We start from the raw sequence: 26,525 nt of genomic DNA, 5'->3' as shown, positions 1-26,525 counted from the left end.
ACGATTAATCAAACCGCCGATCAATTTTAATTAGGACCTGTGGATGACAGCTGTTTGAAATTCTCCCAAAGCGGAGTGGTTGAGTCCAGGGACCCTCCCGGGGTCCTTCAGAGGTTTCAGAAGAGACCTCAGTGAAATGAGGATGTTTTATTTCACTATGTGGCCCTTTTAGTTCACCCTGCCCACCCCTGAAGACAGAAAACGGCAGCTGAAAGGGTAATATGTGTATTTTTCAACCATATTTTACTATGTTTTTGTTTTTAAGTGACTTTAAAATCTTTAACATTGGTCCAGTATTAAGCGATAACGCTGTAACCGTCAGCAGTGAACCGGGCTGTAATGTAACCCTACAGGACAAATGTTCACCTTCAGTCAGCGTCCACTAAAAGTTCTGTTTGTTGCCGCTGATGAACCAAGACGGCTTTTGGAAGTTTTATTTAGTTTCTGTCCACTTTGAATGAAGTGTGTTTTACGATGATAAAAGTCCTGATTATTTACATGGAGTCTGGTGGAAATATACTGGCTCTATACACGCTAAAAGTCCTGATTATTTACATGGAGTCTGGAGGAGTTTGGTGATGGTGATTTCGGGGCTGTTTTATGTTAAACTAAAAGGATCTTACTCTTTAACTAAAAGGTCTATCTCTGTAGGGATCCATCCCATAATGTTGTCAGACACTTAGAATAATAATCTGAGTCTGTCAGCGGCACAAACAGAACTTTTAGTGGACGCTGACTGACGGTTACGGTGACGTTGTAGCTTGTTTCGTTGCTGCCAGCTGCAGCATTCTCGCTCACCACTGGACCAAAGATTCAAAGATTGTTGTTTCCATCAGTTACTTAGACACAAAAACATAGGACAATAGAGTTCCAGGTTGAAAAAAACCTTCATCGGTTTACAGGAAAGAGACACAAACTGTTGACACAAAGTTGGAAGAAGTCTGTCGTCTAAAATATCATTTTATGCGGGAACATTAAGATTTGATTTTACAACTTGGCCATGAAAAGCATCCAGATTTACAGTGCGTGAGGTGTATTGGCATGAGGCAGAGTTTATATCCTAAAACCTACAGGTTTAACGTTGCACAGCTGGATGCTCAGCCGGCGTAAATCAGACTTATTCTGAGGCGGACTCTCTGGATTCAGACGTCTCTGCAGGCCGGTCAGGGTTTATGTTCTGATCCCACGCTTGAGAAATGTGTCGGGGAAATTTACGGTAACGCCACAACGGCGGCAGGGGTGTTGGCGGCGGTCAACTCCATCTGCAGGGGCATTGGCCTGATTTCCCAGGAGGCGCCGCCCGGCGCTCTGCTCTTATTACCCGAGGTACACCGAGGTCTCCACTTCCCTCGCCTCTCTCTTGTCCAATTTCCTCTCCCCGAGATTTATGCTTCCTGTAATTGGAGCGTTCAGCGGCTGTGAGCCGAGGCAACGGCACAAACACTCAGCTGGGTTTATTTCCCACGAGCAGGAATGGAAAGGAGGAAGAGGAGGAGGAAACACAGGTTTTCAAAGAGCAAAGCTTGGAGGTAGGAAGGCTGAGAACTTCTCTGTTGGGATCTGTTCACAGGTCAGCCAAGGTCTGAAACTCTACACCTGCCTCAGGCCACAGGTATTACTCTTTAAGGGCTCTATCTCGCACCCAGCGCAGTGTAAAGCCCGACGCAAGTGTCTTTGCTAGTTTAAGACCGACGCAGTTGTCAGTTTCCCGTCCAGCGCCCACATCGTTTAAATAGCAAATGCACCTGCGCCCATCTGTGTGCCCATGGGCGTGCTGGTCTTACAGGGAGGTGTGTTCAGGTGCATTCTGGGCGTGCTGGTCTTACAGGAATGTGTGTTCAGGTGTAATCTGGGCGTGCTGGTCTTACAGGAATGTGTGTTCAGGTGCATTCTGGGCGTGCTGGTCTTACAGGAATGTGTGTTCAGGTGCATTCTGGGCGTGCTGGTCTTACATGGAGGTGTGTTCAGGTGCATTCTGGGCTTGCTGGTCTTACAGGGAGGTGTGTTCAGGTGCATTCTGGGCGTGCTGGTCTTACAGGAATGTGTGTTCAGGTGCATTCTGGGCGTGCTGGTCTTACAGGGAGGTGTGTTCAGGTGCATTCTGGGCGTGCTGGTCTTACAGGAATGTGTGTTCAGGTGCATTCTGGGCGTGCTGGTCTTACAGGAAGGTGTGTTCAGGTGCATTCTGGGCGTGCTGGTCTTACAGGGAGGTGTCTTCAGGTGCATTCTGGGCGTATTGCTATCTTGAGGCAGCGGGAAGTGATCGCGCCATTGACCAACAAAAACCTGGTCTAAAGTCAATAACGCAGCATTTCATTGTTATTTTAACAGAGCATTAGTAAAATGCTCCTAGGCTCGTGCACAGCACGCGCACACTATGCTTTTTACACACACAGGGACGCACAGCAGCACACACACATGCAGAAGATTACAAATAAAAATATTACGGTGCAAATCCTCCATCATAACAGCAATGCTGCAAGGTCCAAACGCGCCTGGCTTTTAAAGGGAATGGGAGATGATCTCTGATTGGTTGATTGCATGTTATGCCCAAAACACACCTCTGATTAATGAAGACACTAAGGACAACCCACGCGCTCAGCGCACAGACCCTTTTCCCGCCTCTGGTGTTTCCCCCTCTCATTCCCCCTGCTCTGGCGTTTCCGAGCCCCTAAACCGGAGACATTTGGAAACACTTCTGACCCCGTTTTGGGTCAGAAGTCAGAGATTAGTTCTTCTACTGGAGATACAAACACTTGTGTGCACCAAGATCACTTTTGGCTCAAAACTCAAACGCTTAAAAACCAAATCGTTGCGATGTAAATGTAGCCTTAGCTTCATAGATTGGTCGCTTTGCAAAAAAAAGCTAGTAAGTGGACCTTGAGTTGAGGTTGTGTTTCTATTCCCATTGTATCCCGACACGCAACAACAGAGTACAGACGGATTTTGGGTTTCAGCGTATATCAATTTATCTCAAAAAGTTCAAGAACAAAACCTTCTGAAGTGGAACGATGTTTGCTTGTTGTAATGTGTGTGAAATGCAGCCTTTAAATGGATGTAGCCGAGTCCTTAAAGCAGAACCAAAGCTGCAACCGAAAATGTCATCTCTTAAGACGGTGAATGTCATGTCCTTGTTTGGCTCTTTCTTTTCTTTTTTTTCTTCTCTCTGTTTCCAACTGTGAACTGAACAGAAGATTGACCTTTGTGTCTGCTTTCTGGTAGGCCTTTTCAGTCCCTGTTTTTTAGAAGGAGTATTTTGTTGTAATGAATGAAATTGCCACACCTGCCTCCGTTCATCTCCATCAAGATCAGCGAGGTTCACAAGAGCCACAAAGCAACAGGTCGATAAAGGTAGTGTTACCGTTCGTTATCTCTTACATCGGAAAGTCTTCAGAGTCGAAACGATGTGCTTTTGTTCCGACTCGTTTCTTTCACGATTTCAGATTTGTATCACGATTTTTACTTTATTGTGATTCTGGAAGTATTGCGATTCGATAGTATTGAGTATTGTGATTTTCTTTTCCTTCTTTAACACAAACATAAGTTGAATAACACACTCCTAGAGACAATATAACATGAGGCATATCTAAAAACTGAAGACAAGTCTGACATTTATTTACTTCATAAAGAACAACATGCTGGAAAACCAGTCTGATGTTATGAAGTGACGTTATGTATGACACGCCTATTCTTATGCCGTTATTGACGCATACTCGCTTTTTAGCATGTTTATCATTACCTTGCGATTGCGTGTGAATTGACGCCGTAGCGAGTAATATGAAAGGGTGAAAATCTGCGTAGGGAGGTTGGTTTGGGGGGGGAGGATGGGTCACACACACACACACACACACACACACACACACACACGCACACACACACAGACACAGGACTTTCACCCAGGAGACTGGGGATCGGTTTTCCTAAACCCAACCCTGTTCTTCTTTTCCTAAAGCCAACCCATCCGCTGTATACGGCGCTCAAAATGCGTGCAGATAACACGCCACATACACAAAAACATACACGAAAAGTGGCGTGTATGTTTTACGTCCGCCGTATACAGCGTAGACTAGGGCTGTGCAATTAATTGAAATGTAATCGTGATTATGATTTCGGCTCCCAATGATCACAAAAACAGAATAATCGAGAAAAACTATTATTTAGCTCAATCGTTTTGCAAGTAAACTCTTATTTTTTTCTCTTGTGTTCTGAATGGAAAAATAAAGTTTCAATAGGAACAGTATTAAGGCAAATTTCACAGTTGTGTTTTTTTACTGTTGATTTATTTAACTTTTTAAAGTTTTTTTTAAGTTCAATAATTGCAACATCTTTCCAGAACTCAACAACTAATCGTGTTAAATTATCGTGATTTCAATATTGACCGAAATAATCGTGATTATATTTTTTTCCATAATCGAGCAGCCCTAGCGTAGACACACACGCGGATAGCTCAAAACAGGAGGGACAGAGGTTGCAAATTAGTCATGGCTATAAACCTGTATGCATGGCATCTACACTGTATTTTTTATAAAGCAATGTTCTATGCATTTGTCCCTGTCAAATAAACATTAAATAATAAAAAAAATGCATTCAGATAACACGCCACTTGGCTTAAGAAAGTGGGCGTGTATGTTTACGCAAAGTCATGATGTCATGTTGTGGAAACGGACGTTATATCGGCAGTACCGTAGAAACAACAGAACACATTAAGGTCAATCATTGGTAAAAGAAATAAAGGCAAAATATTGATTAGAGGGAAAAGAATCCATTTTGAAAATCGTCGCAAAACACACACAACACATAAGATTTTCGATTTCTTTCCCCGAGCCCTTAGTAGTTTTACCGTTGGTTATCTCTCACATTAAAAAAGTCTTCCGAGTCGAAGAACATCAGAGGGATTCTGCAGCGGAGGAAGCAGTAAAAGCCTGGCCGTGCTTCATTAAACACGGGGTCAGCCATGTTTAATTTCCTCTGCAGGTTTTATTGACTCTCTTCTGCTGCAGCGGCTGATTCCTCAGCTGCAGCCGAGGATCGTTGATTTGTCGAGCCACAGCAGAAGGAAACAGTTTGTTATAAAGAAGCAGTGGCTCAGTGGCTCAGTGGTTGGCACTGCTGCCTCACAGCAAGTTGGCACTGCAGAGTTTGATCCCCAGGTCCTGTCGGGGGCTCTCTTTTCTGAGTTTGCATGTTCTCTGTTTTGTGTGGGTCTCCACTGGGTGCTCCGGTTTCCTCCCACCATAAAGACATGCATGCTGGGTAACCCTAGGGCTGCGCCCGAAATCCCACACTAACATGCTATTTAGTTTCTAAAACAGCATGTGAGACATTTTTGTATGTCCGAAACCCTAGTATGAAGACAATAGTACGCAAATTGCATACTATTCCCGGTAAAATATTACAGTATGCAACAATGGGCAGCATATATATCCCACAATGCAATGCGGTAGTAACGACAACGTTCATAACGGAAAACGCGGGAAACCGGTGTTTTAATCCAAACCACAATCTTTTTTTCTAATCTTAACTAGTTGTAGATTTGGTGTTGTAAAGTTAACTGTCATCAGCATAGACAGTCACCTTTTTGTCGGCGAAAATGAACTGTAACGGCCTCTGAAACAACCATAACTGACTGCTAAACTTAACCGTGACTTAACTTAATGTGATGCCATAATTTTGGGAGGATATCGTATGAATTGTTGTGTATAAACTGGTGTTCATGTCCCGAAAGAACTTTCACCCAGGAAACACCGCATGGAGTCACCTTTTCTCAGCTGAACCAAGGGGGTAAGCGAGCGTCTGGCAAGCGTAGCTCCTATGGTGCTATTTTGATGCTAACAAGCACTCACCCCCCGTTAGCATCCCATTGACTCCCATTCATTTTAATAACTTTTAAGAATAACTTTACATCTGAAGTGTTTAAAGACTCTATTTGTCCGTTGTTTATTTCTAAAGAAACACGACAATGTATAAAAGGCTCCATTACCTTGTACCTCACGTTATGGTTCCGTAGCAGATGTTTTTGTAAAAATAGGCTAACGATTGTGTCACATAATAGAGGAATTACCGTATAGTACAAGAGAAGCTCGCAGGCAGTTTGGACTTACATTAGCTGTTTAAGTTTAATTACTAATGTTAACTAGCATGTTAGTGATCAATAATTAGCCTGTGTCTATGTTATCTCCTTACATATACCTACACTCTCCGTCTCTGTAAGATTGGGAATGATTGAGATTTCTCTCGGCACAGCTACCAGAAGACTTCACACTTTTAGACACGTTGCTCACGTCACATCTACGTCTTCAAGCTCAGTTGGAGGCTGCTCAGTAACACTCAGCCAGCACCGGGAAAGAGACTTCTGATATCCTTCACTGGTCTCCGTCCAGAGCAACGGGATCTGTTGGTCCAGTTTATATACTGTCTATGGACTGAACTCAACTCTTAACCTTCGTCTTATCTGTGTCACATGATTGTAAGATGTCATAGATATATGTTAAGCATAAGTTTCCGTACGATATCCTACGAACTCGTTCATGAGAATGCATTAAATAACTACTATGCTTCATGCAGGACCTCATCACTCATCTTTCATTTCCCTCATCATCCGTTTCACAGGTGTTTCACCCTTTTCACTCCAACATTAAAGATTTTCTCATAAGCAAATGACCATTATCCACACCTAGGGAAGAGGGTTGTCTCTTTTTAGGAGGTTTTGACCCAAAACTCTCAACATTTGGTCAATACCGCGCTGACAGAATCATTAGTACCTCCGCTCACTCTTGGCCCATTTCTGCCTCCTTTCCCATGAAAAATAATCCCATCATGACTTTGTAAAGAAGTGAAGCAGCTAAAGGTGAACTTTAATTGAACAAAGCAGCCGGTGTCCATTTCCTAATGCAGCGCCGTGCCAGAAACTCCAAACGCATCGTCCATTTCTTAATTCAATGTTTGCTGCGCCAAGATTCATCCTGTCAGAGTCCATTTCCTGATGGAGCTGCAGAGCTGCAGTACATCTCTTTATTGTCTACAGTTACGTTAGCAGACAAGTATGTGTTTAGTTTGGAGCTGCAAAGATTTATCGGATAATGTTTTCAACTATTAGATTGATCACCAACTATTTTGACAATCGATTATCATCAGTTTGATAAAATTTTTTTAATGAGAAAAACAGTCAAACTTGTGTGAATGCAGCTTGTTAACCCTTGTGTTGGCTTCCCGTCAATTATGAAAAAACACTTTTGTTGTCCCTATCTCAATATTAGAGGCACTTTTTTCAAAGTTTTGTATTTTACGTTTTTGTGGGGGCAGGTTTCATCGTTTCAGTCACTTTTTTTCAATTTATTTTTTTGCTTTTTCCCAATGTTTTGGGGTACTTTGTTTAGACGTTTTTGATGCTTTTTTTGGGGGGGGGGCTTTTCCAACGTTTTTTTTGTTTATTTTTGTTTCGTTTTTTACATTTTTGGAGCTTTATCAACATCCCATTTTATGTTTGTGGTGTAAAATATTGTATATGCGACACAGAGCAAAGAATAAACAGGGAACAGTCCGCGTCCTAACAGATATTTAATTTTTCATTGTTTCTATCGGCAGTTGGTATGAACAGAGCCAAAAGTTTAAGTCCGGTGGATTCCATAGTTACATGTCTGCGACCGGCACAAATGTTCCTACATTTTGACCAACCATGATGTGTGAAGAGTGAAAACTGTAGGGGAGAGAGCAATTTTATATTTTTGTAGGGGAGGTTTCATAATTTTGGTCACTTTTTTCAATTTTTTTTTTGGGCTTTTTCCCAATGTTTTTGGCTACTTTGTTTTGACATTTTTGATGATTTTTTTCACCGGTTTTCACAGGTTTTTTTCATCTTTCTTTTTTGGCTTTTTGGGCTTTTTTTGGCGATTTTCTGGTATAAAGAAAAACTTTAAAAACAAGACAAAATGAGTGTTAAATATGACTATTTTCTAGTATTCTGGTTAATTTTTTCATCCTGCAGCGAGCATTCATGTGTTCGTGAACCAGTGTAGGGTTTAATCCAAGGTTCTGAAACCAGTTATTTAATTACTAAGTTAGTTATTTAGTATGTTAGCTACTTAGTTTTATTTGAGATGGACAGTAGTATTAGAATTGTACTTTGCACTGTACAACGCATTCTTGTGAACTGGTTCGTATGATATTGTAGGAAAACTTCACCACAACAATTTGTATAATATCTTTCAAAGTTATGCAAACCAAAGTTTAGTCGAACGTTTGCATGACAGTTAAGCTAGCAGTCTTTACACACTCTTGTCACAGCTTAGGAAAGCACGGTGTTCTCGTCAGATGTCTATTCGGCTCATTATATTTGTAACCAGTGTTGGGTGGGATTAGCATTTAAATTTAGCCGAGAAAAAGTGACTGTGAGCCGGGTACAGCATGAAGAAAACTGAGAACTGAGAACTCTTTCTTTCTCTTTCTTTTCCACTTGTCTTCCCTTTTCTTCCTTCCTTCCTTCTTTCCTTTTCTTTATTTTCCTTGGTTTCCTTTTTATTTGTTTTCTACGCTTACACTTTTCAGTAGAGTTGCAAAAGATGAATGGATTAGTTGTCAACTATTAAATTAATCACCAACTATTTTGATAATCGATTCATCATTTTGTGTCATTTTTTTAATTGACAAAAACAGTGAAACTTGTGTGATGTCAGCTTGTTAAATATGATTATTTGAATATAAACTGAACATCTTTGAGTTGTGGATAAAACAAGACATTTGATTGGTTGATTGCCTGTAAGAATGGCCATGCACTGACTGACAGGACAGGACAGACAGGACACCGTTGACAGTCCACCTACAGAAATAATACAACTTCATTATTTTCTGCCCCCTTGATAAGTGTTAATATATATTATATTACGTGTAATACAGACATAACTGACGGCTGTTGTGTCTTTTGTGTCCTTACAGATCCGGGTTCTGGTTCAGGAGACGGAGATGGTGAGTTTTTATCGTTTCTTTTCCTTGGGCCATTTGAAGATATAATATGTAACATTTCTGTCAGGTCCATTAAAGTCAAGAACAACACAGACGATAAAAATTCTTTAGGAAATTTTATTGAATAAATTACATTTGGCGGTATGGCTTCTGTTCAGAGGAGTCCCCTGACCTTTCATGAGCACCATGAAAAAGCAGAGAGTCAGGGGACAGCAGCAGCATTAGGGGGATGCTCACACAGTTTAAGACTGAGAGAGCTGAACTATTCCCCCATATGAACAGAGCAGCAACGATGACATAGAAGCCTACGTCACGTTATACACGACAAGGTGGAGCTGTGGAGGAGGTGGGTTGCATAGATGAGAGCAGCAAGCAGTTAGGAGCAAACTAAAGCAGATTTAAGTAGGGCTCCCTGTTTGAGTGTAGCCATTTAGAAGTGAGGGAAGTTGACCAGCTGATGCACTGACGCAGATCAGCTGATGCGACCATGTTGTTGGCCAATAGCGGTTAGCAGCGTCTTGACTACTTGGCCTGCCAGAACTGATGCTGGACTCTCAATTTCTGCATTAAAATGTCTAAAAAACGACCATACCTAAATGGACTGTATTTATATAGCGGTGTTCTAGTCTTTAAGGCTACTCAAAGCGCTTTAACATCGAACCATTCAGACATCCATACACAGGTGGCCATATATATATATATATATATATATATATATATATATATATATATATATATATATATATATTGTGTATTTACATTATCCCATCAGTTACAAGTGAAGTCTCGACCTGCTGTCCTCACACAGAAATGTCTGAGCTCGGCCTGAACGCAGTGTTTGAGGATCTGTTATTCCTTCTCTGTGTGTCTTTATTAATCCCCCTTCTTTCATCGAGCTGAAAGCCTCGCTGCTGCCAAATCTGGCTACAGCGGCATTTTACGACCATCTGTGGGGGCCGAGCACAGTATTTGTTGTTTAATATGGCCGCTGGGGGGGGGTTTAATTGGATAGCCAATGTCTCTGCCATCTGCACGAGGAGGGGGTTCAGCTGAGATGGCGAGCGTGTGATTCCCCTGCAGGCGATGGAGCGCTCCAGTCACACAGATTAATTATTAAAACCTGACTTTAGCTCTTCTCTCTGTTTGTCTTTTACTCTCCCCTCCTCTTTTTGTTGATTTAGAAGAAGGCCTGAGGGCCGAAACGTTGTCTAAATAACATCCAGAAATGAATCCAGAGTGCCTGAACACTGTTTTTTCTTACTTTTAGCTCTTAGTGAGCAGCACTTACCGACAGCCCTTTAGTTTGCGTTACTTTTCGATATTATGTCTTGTACTCTCCAAACATTAAAACAGACCTGTCAGCTGTTTCCACTGAGAGAAAAGAAAACGTTTCTTACAGGTTTGAAAAGTCTAAATGCCTCTCTGTTACAGGGAGTGTCTGTGACTTCAAAATAGTGAGATGCTACAAAGCATCTTTATTCGTACATAGAGATGTGAAAAGTAAAGCAGTGTAATCCGTATGTATTCCACGTATTTATTAGTCAGCAGCACACTGACTGCTGCTGTATGAGAGCGTGAAGATCCTCATAGGGAGGAGGTCGGGGGTGATGTTTGGCTCCTGAAACAGGACTTTCACCCAGGAAACAGGTGTTAATGTACCTGAAGAAGTTAAGGAGAAAACACAAGACTTTCACCCAGGAAACAGGTGTTAATGTACCTGAAGAAGTTAAGGAGAAAACACAAGACTTTCACCCAGGAAACAGGTGTTCATGTCCTGAAGCAGTTAAGGAGAAAACACAAGACTTTCACCCAAGAAACAGGTGTTCATGTCCTGAAGAAGTTAAGGAGAAAACACAAGACTTTAACCCAGGAAACAGGTGTTCATGTCCTGGAAGAAGTTAAGGAGAAAACACAAGACTTTAACCCAGGAAACAGGTGTTCATGTCCTGGAAGAAATTAAGGAGAAAACACAAGACTTTCACCCAAGAAACAAGTGTTCATGTCCTGAATAAGTAAAGGAGAAAACACAAGACTTTCACCCAGGAAACAGGTGTTCATGTCCTGAAGAAGTTAAGGAGAAAACACAAGACTTTAACCCAGGAAACAGGTGGTCATGTCCTGGAAGAAATTAAGGAGAAAACACAAGACTTTCACCCAAGAAACAGGTATTCATGTCCTGAAGAAGTTAAGGAGAAAGACTTTCACCCAGGAAATGGGGAGACCAGTGTTTTAATCCAAACCGCAATCTTTTTTTCTAATCTTAACTAGTTGTAGTTTCTAAACTTAACTAGTTGTAGTTTTGGTGTCTAAACTTAACTGTCATCAGCGTAGACAGTCACTTTTTTGTTGACGAAACTTAACTGTAACTACTTATGAACCAACCGTAACTGACTGCTAAACTTAACCGTAACTTAACTTAAAGGTGCAGTAGGTAAGCCTTATAAAACTAACTTTCTTTCATATTTGCTGAAACTGACCCTATGTTCCAGTAGAACTACATGAAGCAGGTAAATCTCGCTCCTCTGGCACCACAAAAATCCACCGGTCCCTGTTCAGATGCACCAATCAGGGCCGGGGGGGTCTAACTGTGTGTCAATCACTGCTCATGCATATGCATTAATTCTCCCTTGTGTGGGGAGGGGGTTAGGAGACTGTTTTGGGCTTTAACAGAAAGGGGGGGAGGGACTGAGAAGTTGTCAATTTTGAAATTTTTGGACTAAGTCCTGGATCTTCGCAATCCTAACTATGGCACTTTTAATGTGATGCCATAATTTTGGGAGGATAACGTACAAATTGTTATGTAAATGTAAATCGTAACTAGTCGTTTTGGTGCCTACACTTAACTGTCAAAAAACAATAATAATAATTTGACCGGTCTGCTAAACTTTGTCATGTAAGTTTTTGCAATATATTTCTAAAATTTCCCTCGGGATGAATAAAATATCTATCTATTTATCAATATCATATGAACCTGTTCATGAGAATGTGTTGCATTGTTACTCTGGCTGTCAATCGATTAAAATAGTTAACCCGTGATTAATCTCACATTTTTAATATGTTATAAATGTACATTAAAAGGCATATGTTTCCAGTTTTTAATGCTCCAGTGGTATTTGAGACTGGACATATTCCAGTGGTAACTCAGTTCACATCGACAGTACATGTAAAGGGGTACCATCTAAAAAGGCTTTCAGACTCAACTTGCCATTCAAAAGAAACCCTTTTCTTTAACCTTTTTCTGCTCACACATCTTCTGGGACTACAGATAGAGTAGGTCTAGACCACACTCTATAATTTACAAAGCCCCAACAATTACAGTAATTCTCACAAGAGCAAGCATTAGCAGTGGCTATTGCGACAGTGGCGAGGAGAAACTCCCTTTTAGGAAGAAACCTTGGCAGACCCAGACTCTTGGTAGGCGGTGTATCCCGTTCATTTTGACAGCTCTAATTTTTGACACTATCTGTTCATCCTGGTTTCATTTATAGTACAACAGCAGTTATTTTCCTTTTTACACCTACATTCCAGTAATTGTCCTCTGTAAAAGATCTGTGACATTCCCTGATAATACCAGGCTCCCATCTTATCCCATCCCCTTAGCTCTGACAAATTAGTTGGCTTTCCTAAATCAAACCTGACTCGGAGGTTGATATACGTTAGACGGATAGACGGAGACGCTGATGAGGTGATGCAACTGTGTGTGTGTGTGTGTGTGTGTGTGTGTGTGTGAAGCAGCAGCAGCAGTCCTGCTGTCAGCACAGTGGAACAGAAACAAAGCCTCTCTGCTGCAGATCCTCGTCCATCGATCGGCAGCCTCCAAACCCCTACTGAGCTCTGCATGTTCAATACATCCACACACAGCGGGCCGATCTGTCAGCCAGTAGAAACACTCACGCTTGCAATCGCACACACACACACGCACAGTTCAGCATCCGTCCTTTCATAATTTTAATCATGTCACTCTGAAAGTCACATTGTCTCCCTTTTGTTTTTTAATTTGGAAGCACTTTCAGCTGCATTGTGTGTATGAAAAATGCGATATAAATGAAGTTTTTATTACAAACACATTAAGAGGGCGGCTGAGGATTAGCAGGTAGAATTGGCTGCAAGAGCAAGATACTGAACCCCAAATAGCTCCTGATTGTGTCTTGAATGTGATCGTTTACCTGTACTGTACATCTATCTGAAAAAGTGATGATCCGGCAACAGAGCAACGCGAGGGGATGGTCCTTTCAGCAGCCGTTGCAGTTGAGTTTAGACACCTAAAAGACTAGTTAAGATTAGAAAAGAAGACTGTTTTGGATTAAAACAGCTGCCCCCTTAAAGGTCCTATGACTTACTGCTTTTTGTATGCTTTTATATAGGCCTTAGTGGTCCCCTAATACTGTATCTGAAGTCTCTTTTATATAGACCTTAGTGGTCCCCTAATACTGTATCTGAAGTCTCTTTTATATAGGCCTTAGTGGTCCCCTAATACTGTATCTAAAGTCTCTTTTATATAGACCTTAGTGGTCCCCTAATACTGTATCTGAAGTCTCTTTTATATAGGCTTTAGTGGTCCCCTAATACTGTATCTGAAGTCTCTTTTATATAGACCTTAGTGGTCCCCTAATACTGTATCTGAAGTCTCTTTTATATAGACCTTAGTGGTCCCCTAATACTGTATCTGAAGTCTCTTTTATATAGACATTAGTGGCCCCCTAATACTGTATCTGAAGTCTCTTTTATATAGACCTTAGTGGTCCCCTAATACTGTATCTGAAGTCTCTTTTATATAGACCTTAGTGGTCCCCTAATACTGTATCTGAAGTCTCTTTTATATAGGCCTTAGTGGTCCCCTAATACTGTATCTGAAGTCTCTTTTATATAGACCTTAGTGGTCCCCTAATACTGTATCTGAAGTCTCTTTTATATAGACCTTAGTGGTCCCCTAATACTGTATCTGAAGTCTCTTTTATATAAACCTTAGTGGTCCCCTAATACTGTATCTGAAGTCTCTTTTATATAGACCTTATTGGTCCCCTAATACTGTATCTGAAGTCTCTTTCCCGAAATTCAGCCTTGGTGCAGAATTACATCTACTAGAGCCAGTCCCACAATGAGCTTTCGTTAAGATGTGCCATTTCTGTGTCTGTAGCTTTAAATGCTATTGAGGAGGAGAGATGGGGGGGCAAGGTGGAGGGTGGGGGTGTGGCCTTGACCAACTGCCATGATTGGCCCATCTGAGTTTTCATTTTCTCAAAGGCAGAGCAGGATACCCAGGGCTCGGTTTACACCTATCACCATTTCTAGCCACTGGGGGGCAGGCTGGGGGAACTCATATTAATGTTAAAAAAAAAACTCATAAAGTGATATTTTCATGTCATGGGACCTTTACGTAGTACTCCCGGGACATGAATGAGTGTCTCCTCCATCTCTGGTTGTTCCCAATACTTTGTGATTTCTTTTATTACTTTTTGAAAAGATATTATCTTTGTTAGACTTCAGTGATGTGACACTGCTGCCAGATTTATTGAACTTTTTATTTAGACTGTTAGACTGTTAGTCTGAACAGGATTTTTAATGACTCCAGGTAAAAGTTTTCACAGCCCGCAGGATTGTCGTTATACTTCCTGTTATTTGGATTTATTTCATCCCCCCCTCAACGGCGCCGAGCTTTTCCTCTATTACCCTACAAAATGACACTTGATGAATCATGGAAATGGCTCCCCTGATGAAAGGCAGCCGTGAATAATCCCCGCGGCTCTTTGATATCCGATGTTCCGGTTGATCTCGCCTCGTCTGCTCTCTGAACTCGCTCTCCGCTGGAAAATGAGAGGCGGCATTAAACGCATCCCCTGTAATGATGATGATGATAACAATAATATCATAAGATGGAAACGCGTGGCTGTGTTTCCATTTGGCTCGTCACAGGACTCGGCTGCGTCTGATAGTAATAAGGGTGTTGATGGAGGAAACGGTGTCATCAGTGTTGTTTTAGAAATGAAATCAAGTCGCTGTTCTGGAAAGAAGTGTTGAAAATAATAACAATAATGAAAGCTGAAATGATGTTCTTCAAGGACGAACTGTATGAATGTTCGTACAGCAGAAGCAGCCGAGAAGCAGACGTTAAATTAGAAATGTGTTTTTCTAAATGTTAAAGGAGAAAAGAGCCAGGTGCCAAATAAACAGCTGTGTCACAGATCAATAGAGAGAGATTATTCTACACTGGAAACCCGAATGCTCAAATTAATTAATTGGTATGAGTACTAGGGGTGTAAATCTTCACCAGTCTCGCGATTCGATTACGATTATTCTGTCAACTATTCAAAATTATTTGATATCCCTTTGCATCACGATACATCTCCTCCTCAATATTAATATTTATTGCTACACGCTGTTTTCATCAACAGATACAAGCAGTCAGATATATAGGATCTCCCCTTTTTAATTGTATCTGCTCTTAACTCTCCTGTTGTCCTCGGGTCAAATTGGACCCATTTTCAAAAAGCTGAAATTTGGGTTTTCTTTCAACCAAATTGTCAAAAGAAAATGTGTGGGTGGTTCCCTACAATGCTCTTCACAAGTAAAATAAATGATCCGTTCACTTTTTTCATTGAATTTGGGTGTTTTATTAAATTTCATAGCATTTTTAAAAAACAAAAACGATAAAAGAACACTGTTGTCTCTCTACATACTACTCTCTAATGCTGTCTCTCTACATACTACTCTCTACTGATGTCTCTCTACATACTACTCTCTACTGTTTTCTCTCTACATACTACGCTCTACTGCTGTCTCTACATACTACACTCTACTGCTGTCGCTCTAAATACTACTCTCTACTGTTGTCTCTCTACATACTACTCTCTACTGCTGTCGCTCTAAATACTACTCTCTACTGTTGTCTCTCTACATACTACTCTCTACTTCTCTCTCTACATACTACTCTCTACTGTTGTCTCTCTACATACTACTCTCTACTGCTGTCTCTCTACATACTACTCTCTACTGCTGTCTCTCTACATACTACTCTCTACATACTACTCTCTAATGCTGTCTCTCTACATACTACTCTCTACTGTAGTCTCTCTACATACTACTCTCTACTGCTGTCTCTCTACATACTACTCTCTACTGTTGTCTCTCTACATACTACTCTCTACTGCTGTCTCTCTACATACTACTCTCTACTGTTGTCTCTCTACATACTACTCTCTACTGCTGTCTCTCTACATACTACTCTCTACTGCTGTCTCTCTACATACTACTCTCTACTGATGTCTCTCTACAAACTACTCTCTACTGCTGCCTCTCTACATACTACTCTCTACTGCTGCCTCTCTACATACTACTTTCTACTGTTGTCTCTCTACATACTACTCTCTACTGCTGTCTCTCTACATACTACTCTCTACTGCTGTCTCTCTACATACTACTCTCTAATGCTGTCTCTCTACATACTACTCTCTACTGTTGTCTCTCTACATACTACTCTCTACTGATGTCTCTCTACAAACTACTCTCTACTGCTCCCTCTCTACATACTACACTCTACTTTTGTCTCTTTACATATTACTCTCTACGGCTGTCTCTCTACATACTACTTTCTACTGCTGCCTCTCTACATACTACTCTCTACTGTTGTCTCTCTACATACTACTCTCTACTGTTGTCTCTCTACATACTACTCTCTACTCATGTCTCTCTACATACTACTCTCTACTGTTGTCTCTCTACATACTACTCTCTACTGTTGTCTCTACATACTACTCTCTACTGTTGTCTCTACATACTACTCTCTACTGTTGTCTCTACATACTACTCTCTACTGTTGTCTCTCTACATACTACTCTCTGCCCAGTGCATTCTACACAGACGCTGAAGAGTGATTTTTGCGTTGTGTCTGACGCTGACAGCCACTGACTAAGCGTCCATATTTAATTAGTTTGCAGTGAGAACGAGTTGGCAAAACAAGTTCTGTTGGCTGCTACAACCCACAAAAGTGTCTGTATGGCCTCCCCTTATCTGAGGAATGTAAGACACAATGGATTCATTTCATTTTTGATGGCGATGTCCCCACAACAACTCCAAATATGTGTGTGTGCAAGTCATTTCACCTCTGACTGCTTTCTGAACATGGGCCAGTTTTAGTTTGTGGTTCTGCATCATGGAGTTCTAAAAACACGTTGAATTAATTTCATTCACCATAAAACATTTGCAACTTTTTATTGTTCTTTCTTCCCAGTTGATCCCCGAGTGATGACAGCTGAGGACTGATTGGCTATAATTATAAAAAACATATTTGATCCTGTGTTGATGTGATATGTTGCAGATGACGAGGGTTCAGCATCCGACGTCGGGAAGAAGTTCACCAAGTGCAGCACGTGTAAATACGGAGCCGAGTGTGACGAAGACTCGGAGGACGTCTGGTGAGAGTTTGTACTTTATGGGCCTGATACCAAGCCAATATTAACATAAGATTCTCTGCAGCTGGAAGGCCTGAAACTGTGAAAACTGTTCACACAGGGTGTCAGTTTGGGGGGGAAACAACCTGGCGAGCTTTGTTCACACTTTTAGGGGCCTTAACTTAGAGCCACAACATCCACATCTGGATCAGTTGTTCTCTAGACACCTGACTTTGAACTTGGTAAAAGTTGCAACTTTCGAGCACTATTAAAAACAAGGTTATGACCCAAATTAACTTGGTGTCCAATTGAGACAACTGTTGGCCCTTTGTTCACACTTTTAAGGATTGCATACAATAACAAATTACACATTTTATGTCATATTCGATATCTTCAGATCAATACAGTGTAAAAAGACGTATGGATTTTTCTGGGGAAAAAGTAAAAATAGTTTTATATCTGTCTTAGTTACAGTCTTTATTTTTTTGTTTCCCCTAATTGCCAAGACATGGGGGAACAGTTTCCCCAAAGCCCAAAAGTCTAAAACATTATTGTTCTCTTGTGTGATGTAAATGCATTTCTGTGAGATTCAATTTCCGTTTAGTTTAGTCTTTTGTCTTCATAGTCACATAACAATTTCAGGGAAATGATTTAGTTGCAGTTGCTCACGGTCACAGTCAAGGTAAAACAAGAGTGAGAAAAGAGCAGTAAGAGTCAGTAAGTGTATACAGTAAATAAGTAACAAATCTACAATAAGACATAAATAAAAACGTGAAGTAGAAGTAAATCAGATTAGGTTAAAAAGATTGTTTCTATGGATTTTACCTATTCTATTGTAGAATTACTGATATGTAATGCTATTGTAGTGCAGTGTACAGTACAAATACAAGTACTAGCAGTAATTAAATGAATTACACCTTTGTTCATGTAACTATTGCAGGAATTATTGTCCAATTTACCAGTTTTAACTCTAAGGGCCCTATTTTAACGATCTGAGTGCACGGTGTAAAGCGCTTGGTGCAGGTGTGTTTAGGGCGTGTCCAAATCCACTTTTGCTAGTTTGACAGCGGAAAAAAGGGTCCGTGCGCCAGGCGCCTGGTCCTAAAGGGTTGTACTTAGTGTCTTCATTAATCAGAGGTGTGTTTTGGGCGTAACATGCAATCAACCAATCAGAGATCATCTCCCATTCCCTTTAAAAGCCAGGCGCGTTTGGACCTTGGAGCATTGCTGTTATGATGGAGGATTTACACCGTAATATTTTTATTTGTAACAAGTTAATGACGTAGAAAATAAAATATAAACAAAGGTTAAAGTCCAAATGAAATCACAGGAAAAACTCCAAGGCACTCCAATTTTTTATTTTTTTATTTAAACCAATTAAATTACCTTTTATAGTCACGACCTAGTCACGTTATAAAGTTATAAAAGGTAAAAGTGTTTTAGGGACTTTAGGAAAGTTGTAATCCTAACCAAATATAAATGAGAGTTACAGAAGTTGTGATCGAACGTTGTTAAAAAATAGACCTTTGAGTGAATTCTTTTGAAGATTAATCCAGCTATGAGTTGTATCTTTTACACGTTTGAAAAAAAAGGCCTTTAGACTTGTGAACTTTTATCTTTCTGTGGTAAATTAATGATCTGTGTCTTCATTTAGAAGTCTGTAAAATGTGCTTCAGCTAATGATTTACCGCTGATGAGAAATGTAGTCTACTCCGGCTCCAGACTGCAAGACAGAAACATAAATTTTCCTGACACATAAACTCCTTCTTCTTCTTCTTCTTCTCTCTCCAGGTGCATATGTAACATTGACTGCAGCGGGCACAATGAGAACCCGGTGTGCGCCACCGACGGGAACTCCTACAACAACCCGTGTCTGGTCCGAGAGGCCTCGTGTATGAAGCAGGAGCAGATCGACGTCAAACACCTGGGCAGGTGCCCCGGTAAGACTGAGCCTCATCAAACACGTTTTCTACTCTCAATTTTAATTCCATTTTATTTATAGTATCAAATCTAGGGATTCACCGCATCCAGATGTCATCCAGAACCTGAATCCACTGGTTGAGATTGTGCTGACTCCTCCTCCTATCCTCAGTCCATGAAACACAGTAAACACATTAATGAAGTAAACAGTGACTGTCCTTCCTTTGCTGTACCTGAAGTTGCTGCATTCTGGCTGCTGTCTGGAGATTCCTTCATGCACAACTCGTATTCTTTTGGATGTTGTGTATTGTTTAGGGTCCTCGCCACCACGAGATAAATCAGCATTGCAAATTGAACATGTAGCTGGACTTGAATGGCCTTCTTTTCACTGAAAGTAATGCCAAACAAGACTTTTTCTGCTCACCAGTTCCATTTTCACTTTCTCACAGTCTACTGCATTAAATGCTCCACCTACATGGAAAAAATTCAGAAACCGAACCTCGTCAAAAAGCCCAATATTTGGCCGAAGCCGAATCCTGGATTCGGTGCATCCCTGATCAAATCATAACAAGAGTTATCTCAAGACACTTCACAGATAGAGTAGGTCTAGACCACACAATAATTTATAAAGACCCAACAATCCCCCCCCAAAAAAGAACAACTATTTGGTGCAACAGTGGCGAGGAAAAACTTCGTTTTAGGCAGAAACCTCGGACAGATCCAGACTCTTTATGGGCAGCAGCTGTCACTGCTGCTTTGGACACAGATTCTGATACAGATAGAGAGAAATATGACTCATGAGTATAGCAGTTGGTATGATTAACAGTGGCAGTTATAGTAATAATAAAGATAGTGGAACTATGACTACAAACGATAGTTGTAGCCATTCAGGGCGTAGCAGGGTGTCGAGCAGGACCAGCTGCAACCATGATTTGGGTGCCACCCCAATCCAAGAAAAACTGTTCGCCACGTAGACGGTAGTCTAGCATCGCATGACCTTCGTCAACAGCACTGCGGAGGAGGGTCTGGCTAGTCCACACAGCATTCCTGAATGGGAGAAAAAAGTGCTCTGGTTTATTGGCATTTCTTTAAACCAATCACAATCATCGTGGGCGGGGCTAAGCTCCAGACGGAGCCACTATCTGCTAAATAGTCTCAGGAAGGAACTTGTTTTGGTGGAACAGGTTTTTAGTCGTTCAACAGAAAACTCAGATTGGACAGATAGTCTAGCTAGCTGTTTGGATTTACCCTGCAGAGATCTCAGGAGCGTTCTGTAGCCAAAGACACCAATGTTAGCATAGGGTCCAGGTTAAAAAATAAATAAATGACCATTTGAAGCTTAAATTGGGCTGGTTTTTTTTAACGATAATTTTTTGAGAATCTTAGGCCTTTATTTTCCACCGGACAGCTTAGACTTGAAAGGGGAGAGAGAGGGGGAATGACATGCAGCAAAGGGATGCAGGGAGGTGTGTTCAGGTGCATTCTGGGCGTGCTGGTCCTACAGGGAGGTGTGTTCAGGTGCATTCTGGGCGTGCTGGTCTTACAGGGAGGTGTGTTCAGGTGCATTCTGGGCGTGCTGGTCTTACAGGGAGGTGTGTTCAGGTGCATTCTGGGAGTTTTGCTATCTTGAGGCAGTGGGAAGTGATGGCACCATTGACCAACAAAAACCTGGTCTAAAGTCAATAACGCAGCATTTCATTGTTATTTTAACAGAGCATTAGTAAAATGCTCCTAGGCTCGTGCACAGCTCGCGCACACTATGCTTGTTACACACACAGGAACGCACAGCAGCACACACACACACACACACACACACACACACAGGGACGCACAGCAGCACACACACATGATATATATATATATATATATATATATATATATATATATATATATATTACGGTGCAAATCCTCCATCATAACAGCAATGCTCCAAGGTCCAAACGCGCCTGGCTTTTAAAGGGAATGGGAGATGATCTCTGATTGCTTGAGTGCAAGTCTCTTTATATGGGCGTGAGCTCTACAAGGTGAGCTATACCCAAGCGCCTAATTTGGCCTGTTTTTGTGCCGTCTTTCTGTGTCGTATCTGCGTTTTGTTGTTTGTCTTCGTATCTTTCCACAAGCTGCAGAATACTGCATACGTGTGCAGCTAAACGAGGCCATTACGCTAAGAGCTAAATCCATTTCGCTCTGATTTCATTCTGAGAGCAGTTTGATTCCTCCGGATTCAGTTAGCGGCTCTAAAGGCTCACAGCGTTGACCTTTGACCCCGACCGGAGTGAGTCTGAGAGCAGATATCAGCGGATAAATCCTCACCGCTGACGCCTCCATCACCCGTTGATTGAGTCCAAATTGTAAAATGCCATCAGCCAGGCTTGTTGGGCGCCATAACCTGGGTGTGTTAGCCCAATAAAGTTTACAGGTCTGGCTTCTTCATTTCACAGACATATTTACTGACATTTCTCTCTTTTATCATTCCTTTCTTTCTTTGTTTATCTTTCCTTCGCCCCCTTTACTTTCCTATGTCCTTACTTCCTTCTTTCCCTCCGTATGTAGTTTCTTCTCTCCCTCTTTACTTCTTTCTCGTTGCTGTTATTTGTCTTTAGTTTCTCCTTCTTTACTGCTTTCTATCTTTGTGTCCTTTCTTTTTCCTTCCTTCCTTCGTTCCTTCCTTCCTTCCTTCCTTCCTTCCTTCCTTCCTTCCTTCCTTCCTTTCTTCCATCTTCTCTTCCTCCCTCCCTTCCTTCCTTCCACCCTCCCTCCATTCCTTCCTTCCTCCATACCTTCCTTCCTTCCTTCCTCCCTCCATTTCGCCCTCCCTCATTCCTCCCTTCCTCCCTCAATTCCTCCCTCCATTCCTCTTTTCCTCTCTCCTCCCTCCATTCCTCCCTCCCTTCCTCCCTCCCTCCCTCCCTCCATTCCTCCCTTCCTCCCTCCCTCCATTCCTCCCTTCCTTCCTTCCTTCCTTCCTCCCTCCCTCCCTCCCTTCCTTCCTTCCTCCCTCCCTCCCTTCGTTCCTTCCTTCCTCCCTCCCTCCCTCCCTCCCTCCCTCCATTCCTCCCTCCTCCCTCCATTCCTCCCTCCCTTCCTCCCTCCCTCCCTCCCTCCATTCCTCCCTTCCTCCCTCCCTCCATTCCTCCCTCCATTCCTCCCTTCCTTCCTTCTTCCCTCCCTCCCTCCCTCCATTCCTCCTTTCCTTCCTCCCTCCCTTCCTCTGTTCCTTCCTTCCTTTCTTCTTTTAATAATTTTTGTTCTGTCTACTTTTTCTACTAATTTCTTTTCTTTCCTTAATCCCCTAAAACTAAAAACTTTCCATTCAACAACGTGAGTCTTTCCTACGCCCTGAGTGAGACGTTGAGTCCTCCCTGAGTCCCAGCGTTGCCTCCTCTCGTTGCTGTTGAACAGTATTTACCGCTGCAGACGGCGATCATTATTCCACATTAAGTTGCTGATGTGGTGAGATGCAGGATGGATGTTGTTCCACTGCGGCTGAACGCTGCTGACTGCAGACTGTGACCGTTTCATCTCCGCCGTAAATCAGCCTCGTTACTGAAACCGTGTCAGACAAACCAACGCGTCTAATCGGCAACATTTTCAATTAACCCACAAACCAAGCATGCAGTCGGCTTCCACACGCCATTAGTCCACACAAGTTACTGGGTCCAGACTAGAGCTGTAATCGGGCCTTAAAATTCAGGCCCGACAAGGCCCGAGCCAGACAAGTACATTTTGATTGACAGCTTTTTAAAAGCCCAAACTCGTTTACATCCTGACATTATTCAAATGTGCACACTAAATGCTTGCTCTTGGGGGAATTACTATAATTGTTGGGTCTTTGTAAATTACAGAGTGTGGTCTAGACCTACTCTATCTGTAAAGTGTCTTGAGATAACTCTTGTTATGATTTGATACTATAAATTGAATTGAATTGAATAGAGTCACTACTCACTCTGAAGATAATCACCATCACTCTCTCACACACTCTACCACACACACACACACACACACACACACACACACACACACACACACACACACACACACACACACACACACACACCAACGCACAAGTATAAACTTCAGGCCCCTTACGTAGGCTACGCCAAAAATTCAATCTGAGAACAGAAACTTAATTAACATTTTCAACGCAGGACATTCATAACAGAGTATTTTTACAGTGTGGTATTAGTACTTTTACTGCAGTAAAGGATCTGAATACTTCTCCCAGCGCTGGCTGAGAGACGTCACGTTCTCCTGAAGATTTGTATACTGTCTGAGACGAGAAGGGAGTGTTTGATACCAAGCTCATTTGCAGTCCCAGTTTGCTGTCTGATGTTAGTCAGAGTCTGTGTGTGCCAACCCCCCTGAGCCCTCTCCGTCTCCGTCCGCCCTCCGAGTTTCTTCTGAGATCTGATTTATGTTGATAGACTCACCTTGGATTACAAAGTGTTGTCTTCCCATAGGCACTCGCTCAATAGTTTTGGCTTTAAAGGTCCTATGGCATGCTGCTTTTTGGATGCTTTTATATAGGCCTTAGTGGTCCCCTGATACTGTATCTGAAGTCTCTTTTATATAGACCTTAGTGGTCCCCTAATACTGTATCTGAAGTCTCTTTTATATAGACCTTAGTTGTCCCCTAATACTGTATCTGAAGTCTCTTTTATATAGACCTTAGTGGTCCTCTAATACTGTATCTGAAGTCTCTTTTTATATAGACCTTAGTGGTCCTCTAATACTGTATCTGAAGTCTCTTTTATATAGACCTTAGTGGTCCCCTAATACTGTATCTGAAGTCTCTTTTATATAGACCTTAGTGGTCCCCTAATACTGTATCTGAAGTCTCTTTTATATAGACCTTAGTGGTCCCCTAATACTGTATCTGAAGTCTCTTTTATATAGACCTTAGTGGTCCCCTAATACTGTATCTGAAGTCTCTTTTATATAGACCTTAGTGGTCCCCTAATACTGTATCTGAAGTCTCTTTTATATAGACCTTAGTGGTCCCCTAATACTGTATCTGAAGTCTCTTTTATATAGACCTTAGTGGTCCCCTAATACTGTATCTGAAGTCTCTTTTTATATAGACCTTAGTGGTCCTCTAATACTGTATCTGAAGTCTCTTTTATATAGACCTTAGTGGTCCCCTAATACTGTATCTGAAGTCTCTTTTATATAGACCTTAGTGGTCCCCTAATACTGTATCTGAAGTCTCTTTTATATAGACCTTAGTGGTCCCCTAATACTGTATCTGAAGTCTCTTTTATATAGACCTCAGTGGTCCCCTAATACTGTATCTGAAGTTTCTTTTGCAAATACAAATGTAATATTTCCAACCAATAAGAATACTTTGAATTGATGGTGGAGGTAAATATTCATGAAAAAGGACAATTTTGTGAACAGGCAACACAGATTTTGATAATGAACAACTAAACACGCTACACACTGGGACCTTTAACTACTAATCAAAATAATTCATAATTTCTGCTTTTTGTTACTCAGAAATCAGGTTTAATTTCATGTAAATGAGGGTTATATACCATGAAATCCAAAAAGAAGTTTAAAACTATAGCGGTAATAAGGTGAAGAATTAAGTTAGCAAACAAGCTGTGACACAGTATTTGTTGATCATTTAAACTTCATAAAGAGGCCAAACAGACTGCGGGGCATGGGCGACAGAAGGGTTAAGATGGCTGCTGGCCAAGCGTCTGATTGGCTCGTGGAGGCGGCGGGTTGGCGGTGTATATGTGGGTGTCTGGCACCCTGAGGTGAAGAGCACCTGCCCTTTCTCCTGATCCGCCTGGCTCGCGCCAACATTTCACCGAAAACACCAGAGCGCAAATTCAAAGGGTTCGGTTTTAACACAGCAAAAACATAAAGGGCTTGGTATCGTTTCTGGAAGAGAAAACTGCAAAATCCATAAGCTTTCTTTCTTTCACACTGTCTTCCTAACATGGCAGTCACTACTACGTTCGTTCTAATTTAAAGGTGCAGTAGGTAAGTCTTATAAAACTACCTTTCTGTCACATTTGCTGAAACTGACCCTATGTTCCAGTAGAACTACATGAATTATGTAATATAAAAACAATCCAGCTCCTCTGGCACCTCCTACAGCCTGTAGTGCGATTGGCAAAATTCCACCGCTCCCGGTCGATTTTCTCCTATCAGGGCCACGGGGGGGGGTCTATCTGCCTGTCAATCACTGCTTAGACACGCACACGCATATAATAGCGTTCTCCCATCCCCCTTAAACGCGCACGAGCTGCAGAAAGTTTTCCAAAACTCTGGTGAATATTGGAGTGGCTTTTCAGAGGTGGCGTGATCTGAAGATCTGAAGAACGATGCAGACGTAGCCACATTTCTTCTCGACAGGTAACATAATTACCATGAATGATTTATCTTTCACTTGGTTATTAGTAGTCAAAAGTCCACAAAGCTACGTTGGTGAGGAGGATAGTAACGTTTGCACAGTGGTCGGTCTGATATGATGCTGAAATGAAACGCTAGCCTGCTAGTTAGCATCGTTTTACTGTTGGTGAGTAAAGTTAACATTGTGTTAGTGTTTAGTTATTGAAAATGTTGTCTGACATGCCTAGGCAGTTGTGTCAAACTCCCTTAGTGTGGGAGGGGCTTAGGAGACAGTTTGTGCTGCAGCAGAAAGGGGGGAGGGACTGAGAAGTTGTAGATGTTCAAATTTGTTGGAAAGTCCTGGATCTTCACAATCTTACCTACAGCAGCTTTAATGATCCATCAGCTAAATATACTTTATCAGCTTTACACCAAAGCTGCATCTAGGGAACCCAGTCTCACGGCAATACGTGAAATGGTCACGTTGGCCAGTAGGGCTGGGCGATATGGAGAAAATCAAATATCCCGATATTTTTGACCAAATACCTCGATATCGATACCGCAACAATATTGTAGTGTTGACTATTGGTGCTTTCACAAAATATTTACACAATGAGATTTTTGATGAATAATCATCAGTGCTGTGGATATAATGTCTAAGTGGGTAAAGGTGAATAATAGAACAGTTACAACAGTCTGGTAAGTTCAGAAAATGACATCACTTTACTGTAACGCAGCCTTTAACAGTCCTTCCAGAAAAAGTTTTTTTGTGATTGTTGTGGGCAAAAATCCTTGATTATGCGGCACGTTTTCTTAAAAAATACAATTTAATGCGATGAAATTGCGGGAACTTGCAAAAATTGCGGTTTGATGAAAAAGAGAAAAAAAAGAGAAAAATAAATTGAATCAAAGACGATA

General features: G+C 41.6%; 1 protein-coding gene across 1 annotated transcript in view; it reads left to right on the top strand.

Annotated features, from left to right (window-relative positions):
* The window catches only part of tmeff1a (transmembrane protein with EGF-like and two follistatin-like domains 1a), a 99,760-nt gene that overhangs the window by 58,375 nt on the left and 14,860 nt on the right, over positions 1–26,525 (top strand). Inside the window, exons 4-6 of the mRNA XM_028592445.1 lie at positions 8,932–8,961; positions 17,273–17,369; positions 19,137–19,285. Of these exons, the coding sequence (XP_028448246.1) occupies positions 8,932–8,961; positions 17,273–17,369; positions 19,137–19,285 (276 nt within the window). The remainder of the gene's footprint in view (positions 1–8,931; positions 8,962–17,272; positions 17,370–19,136; positions 19,286–26,525) is intronic.

This window comes from Perca flavescens, chromosome 12, assembly GCF_004354835.1.
Source record: "Perca flavescens isolate YP-PL-M2 chromosome 12, PFLA_1.0, whole genome shotgun sequence".
Classification (NCBI taxonomy): domain Eukaryota; kingdom Metazoa; phylum Chordata; class Actinopteri; order Perciformes; family Percidae; genus Perca; species Perca flavescens.
This window is presented reverse-complemented; position numbering and strand designations above follow the sequence as displayed.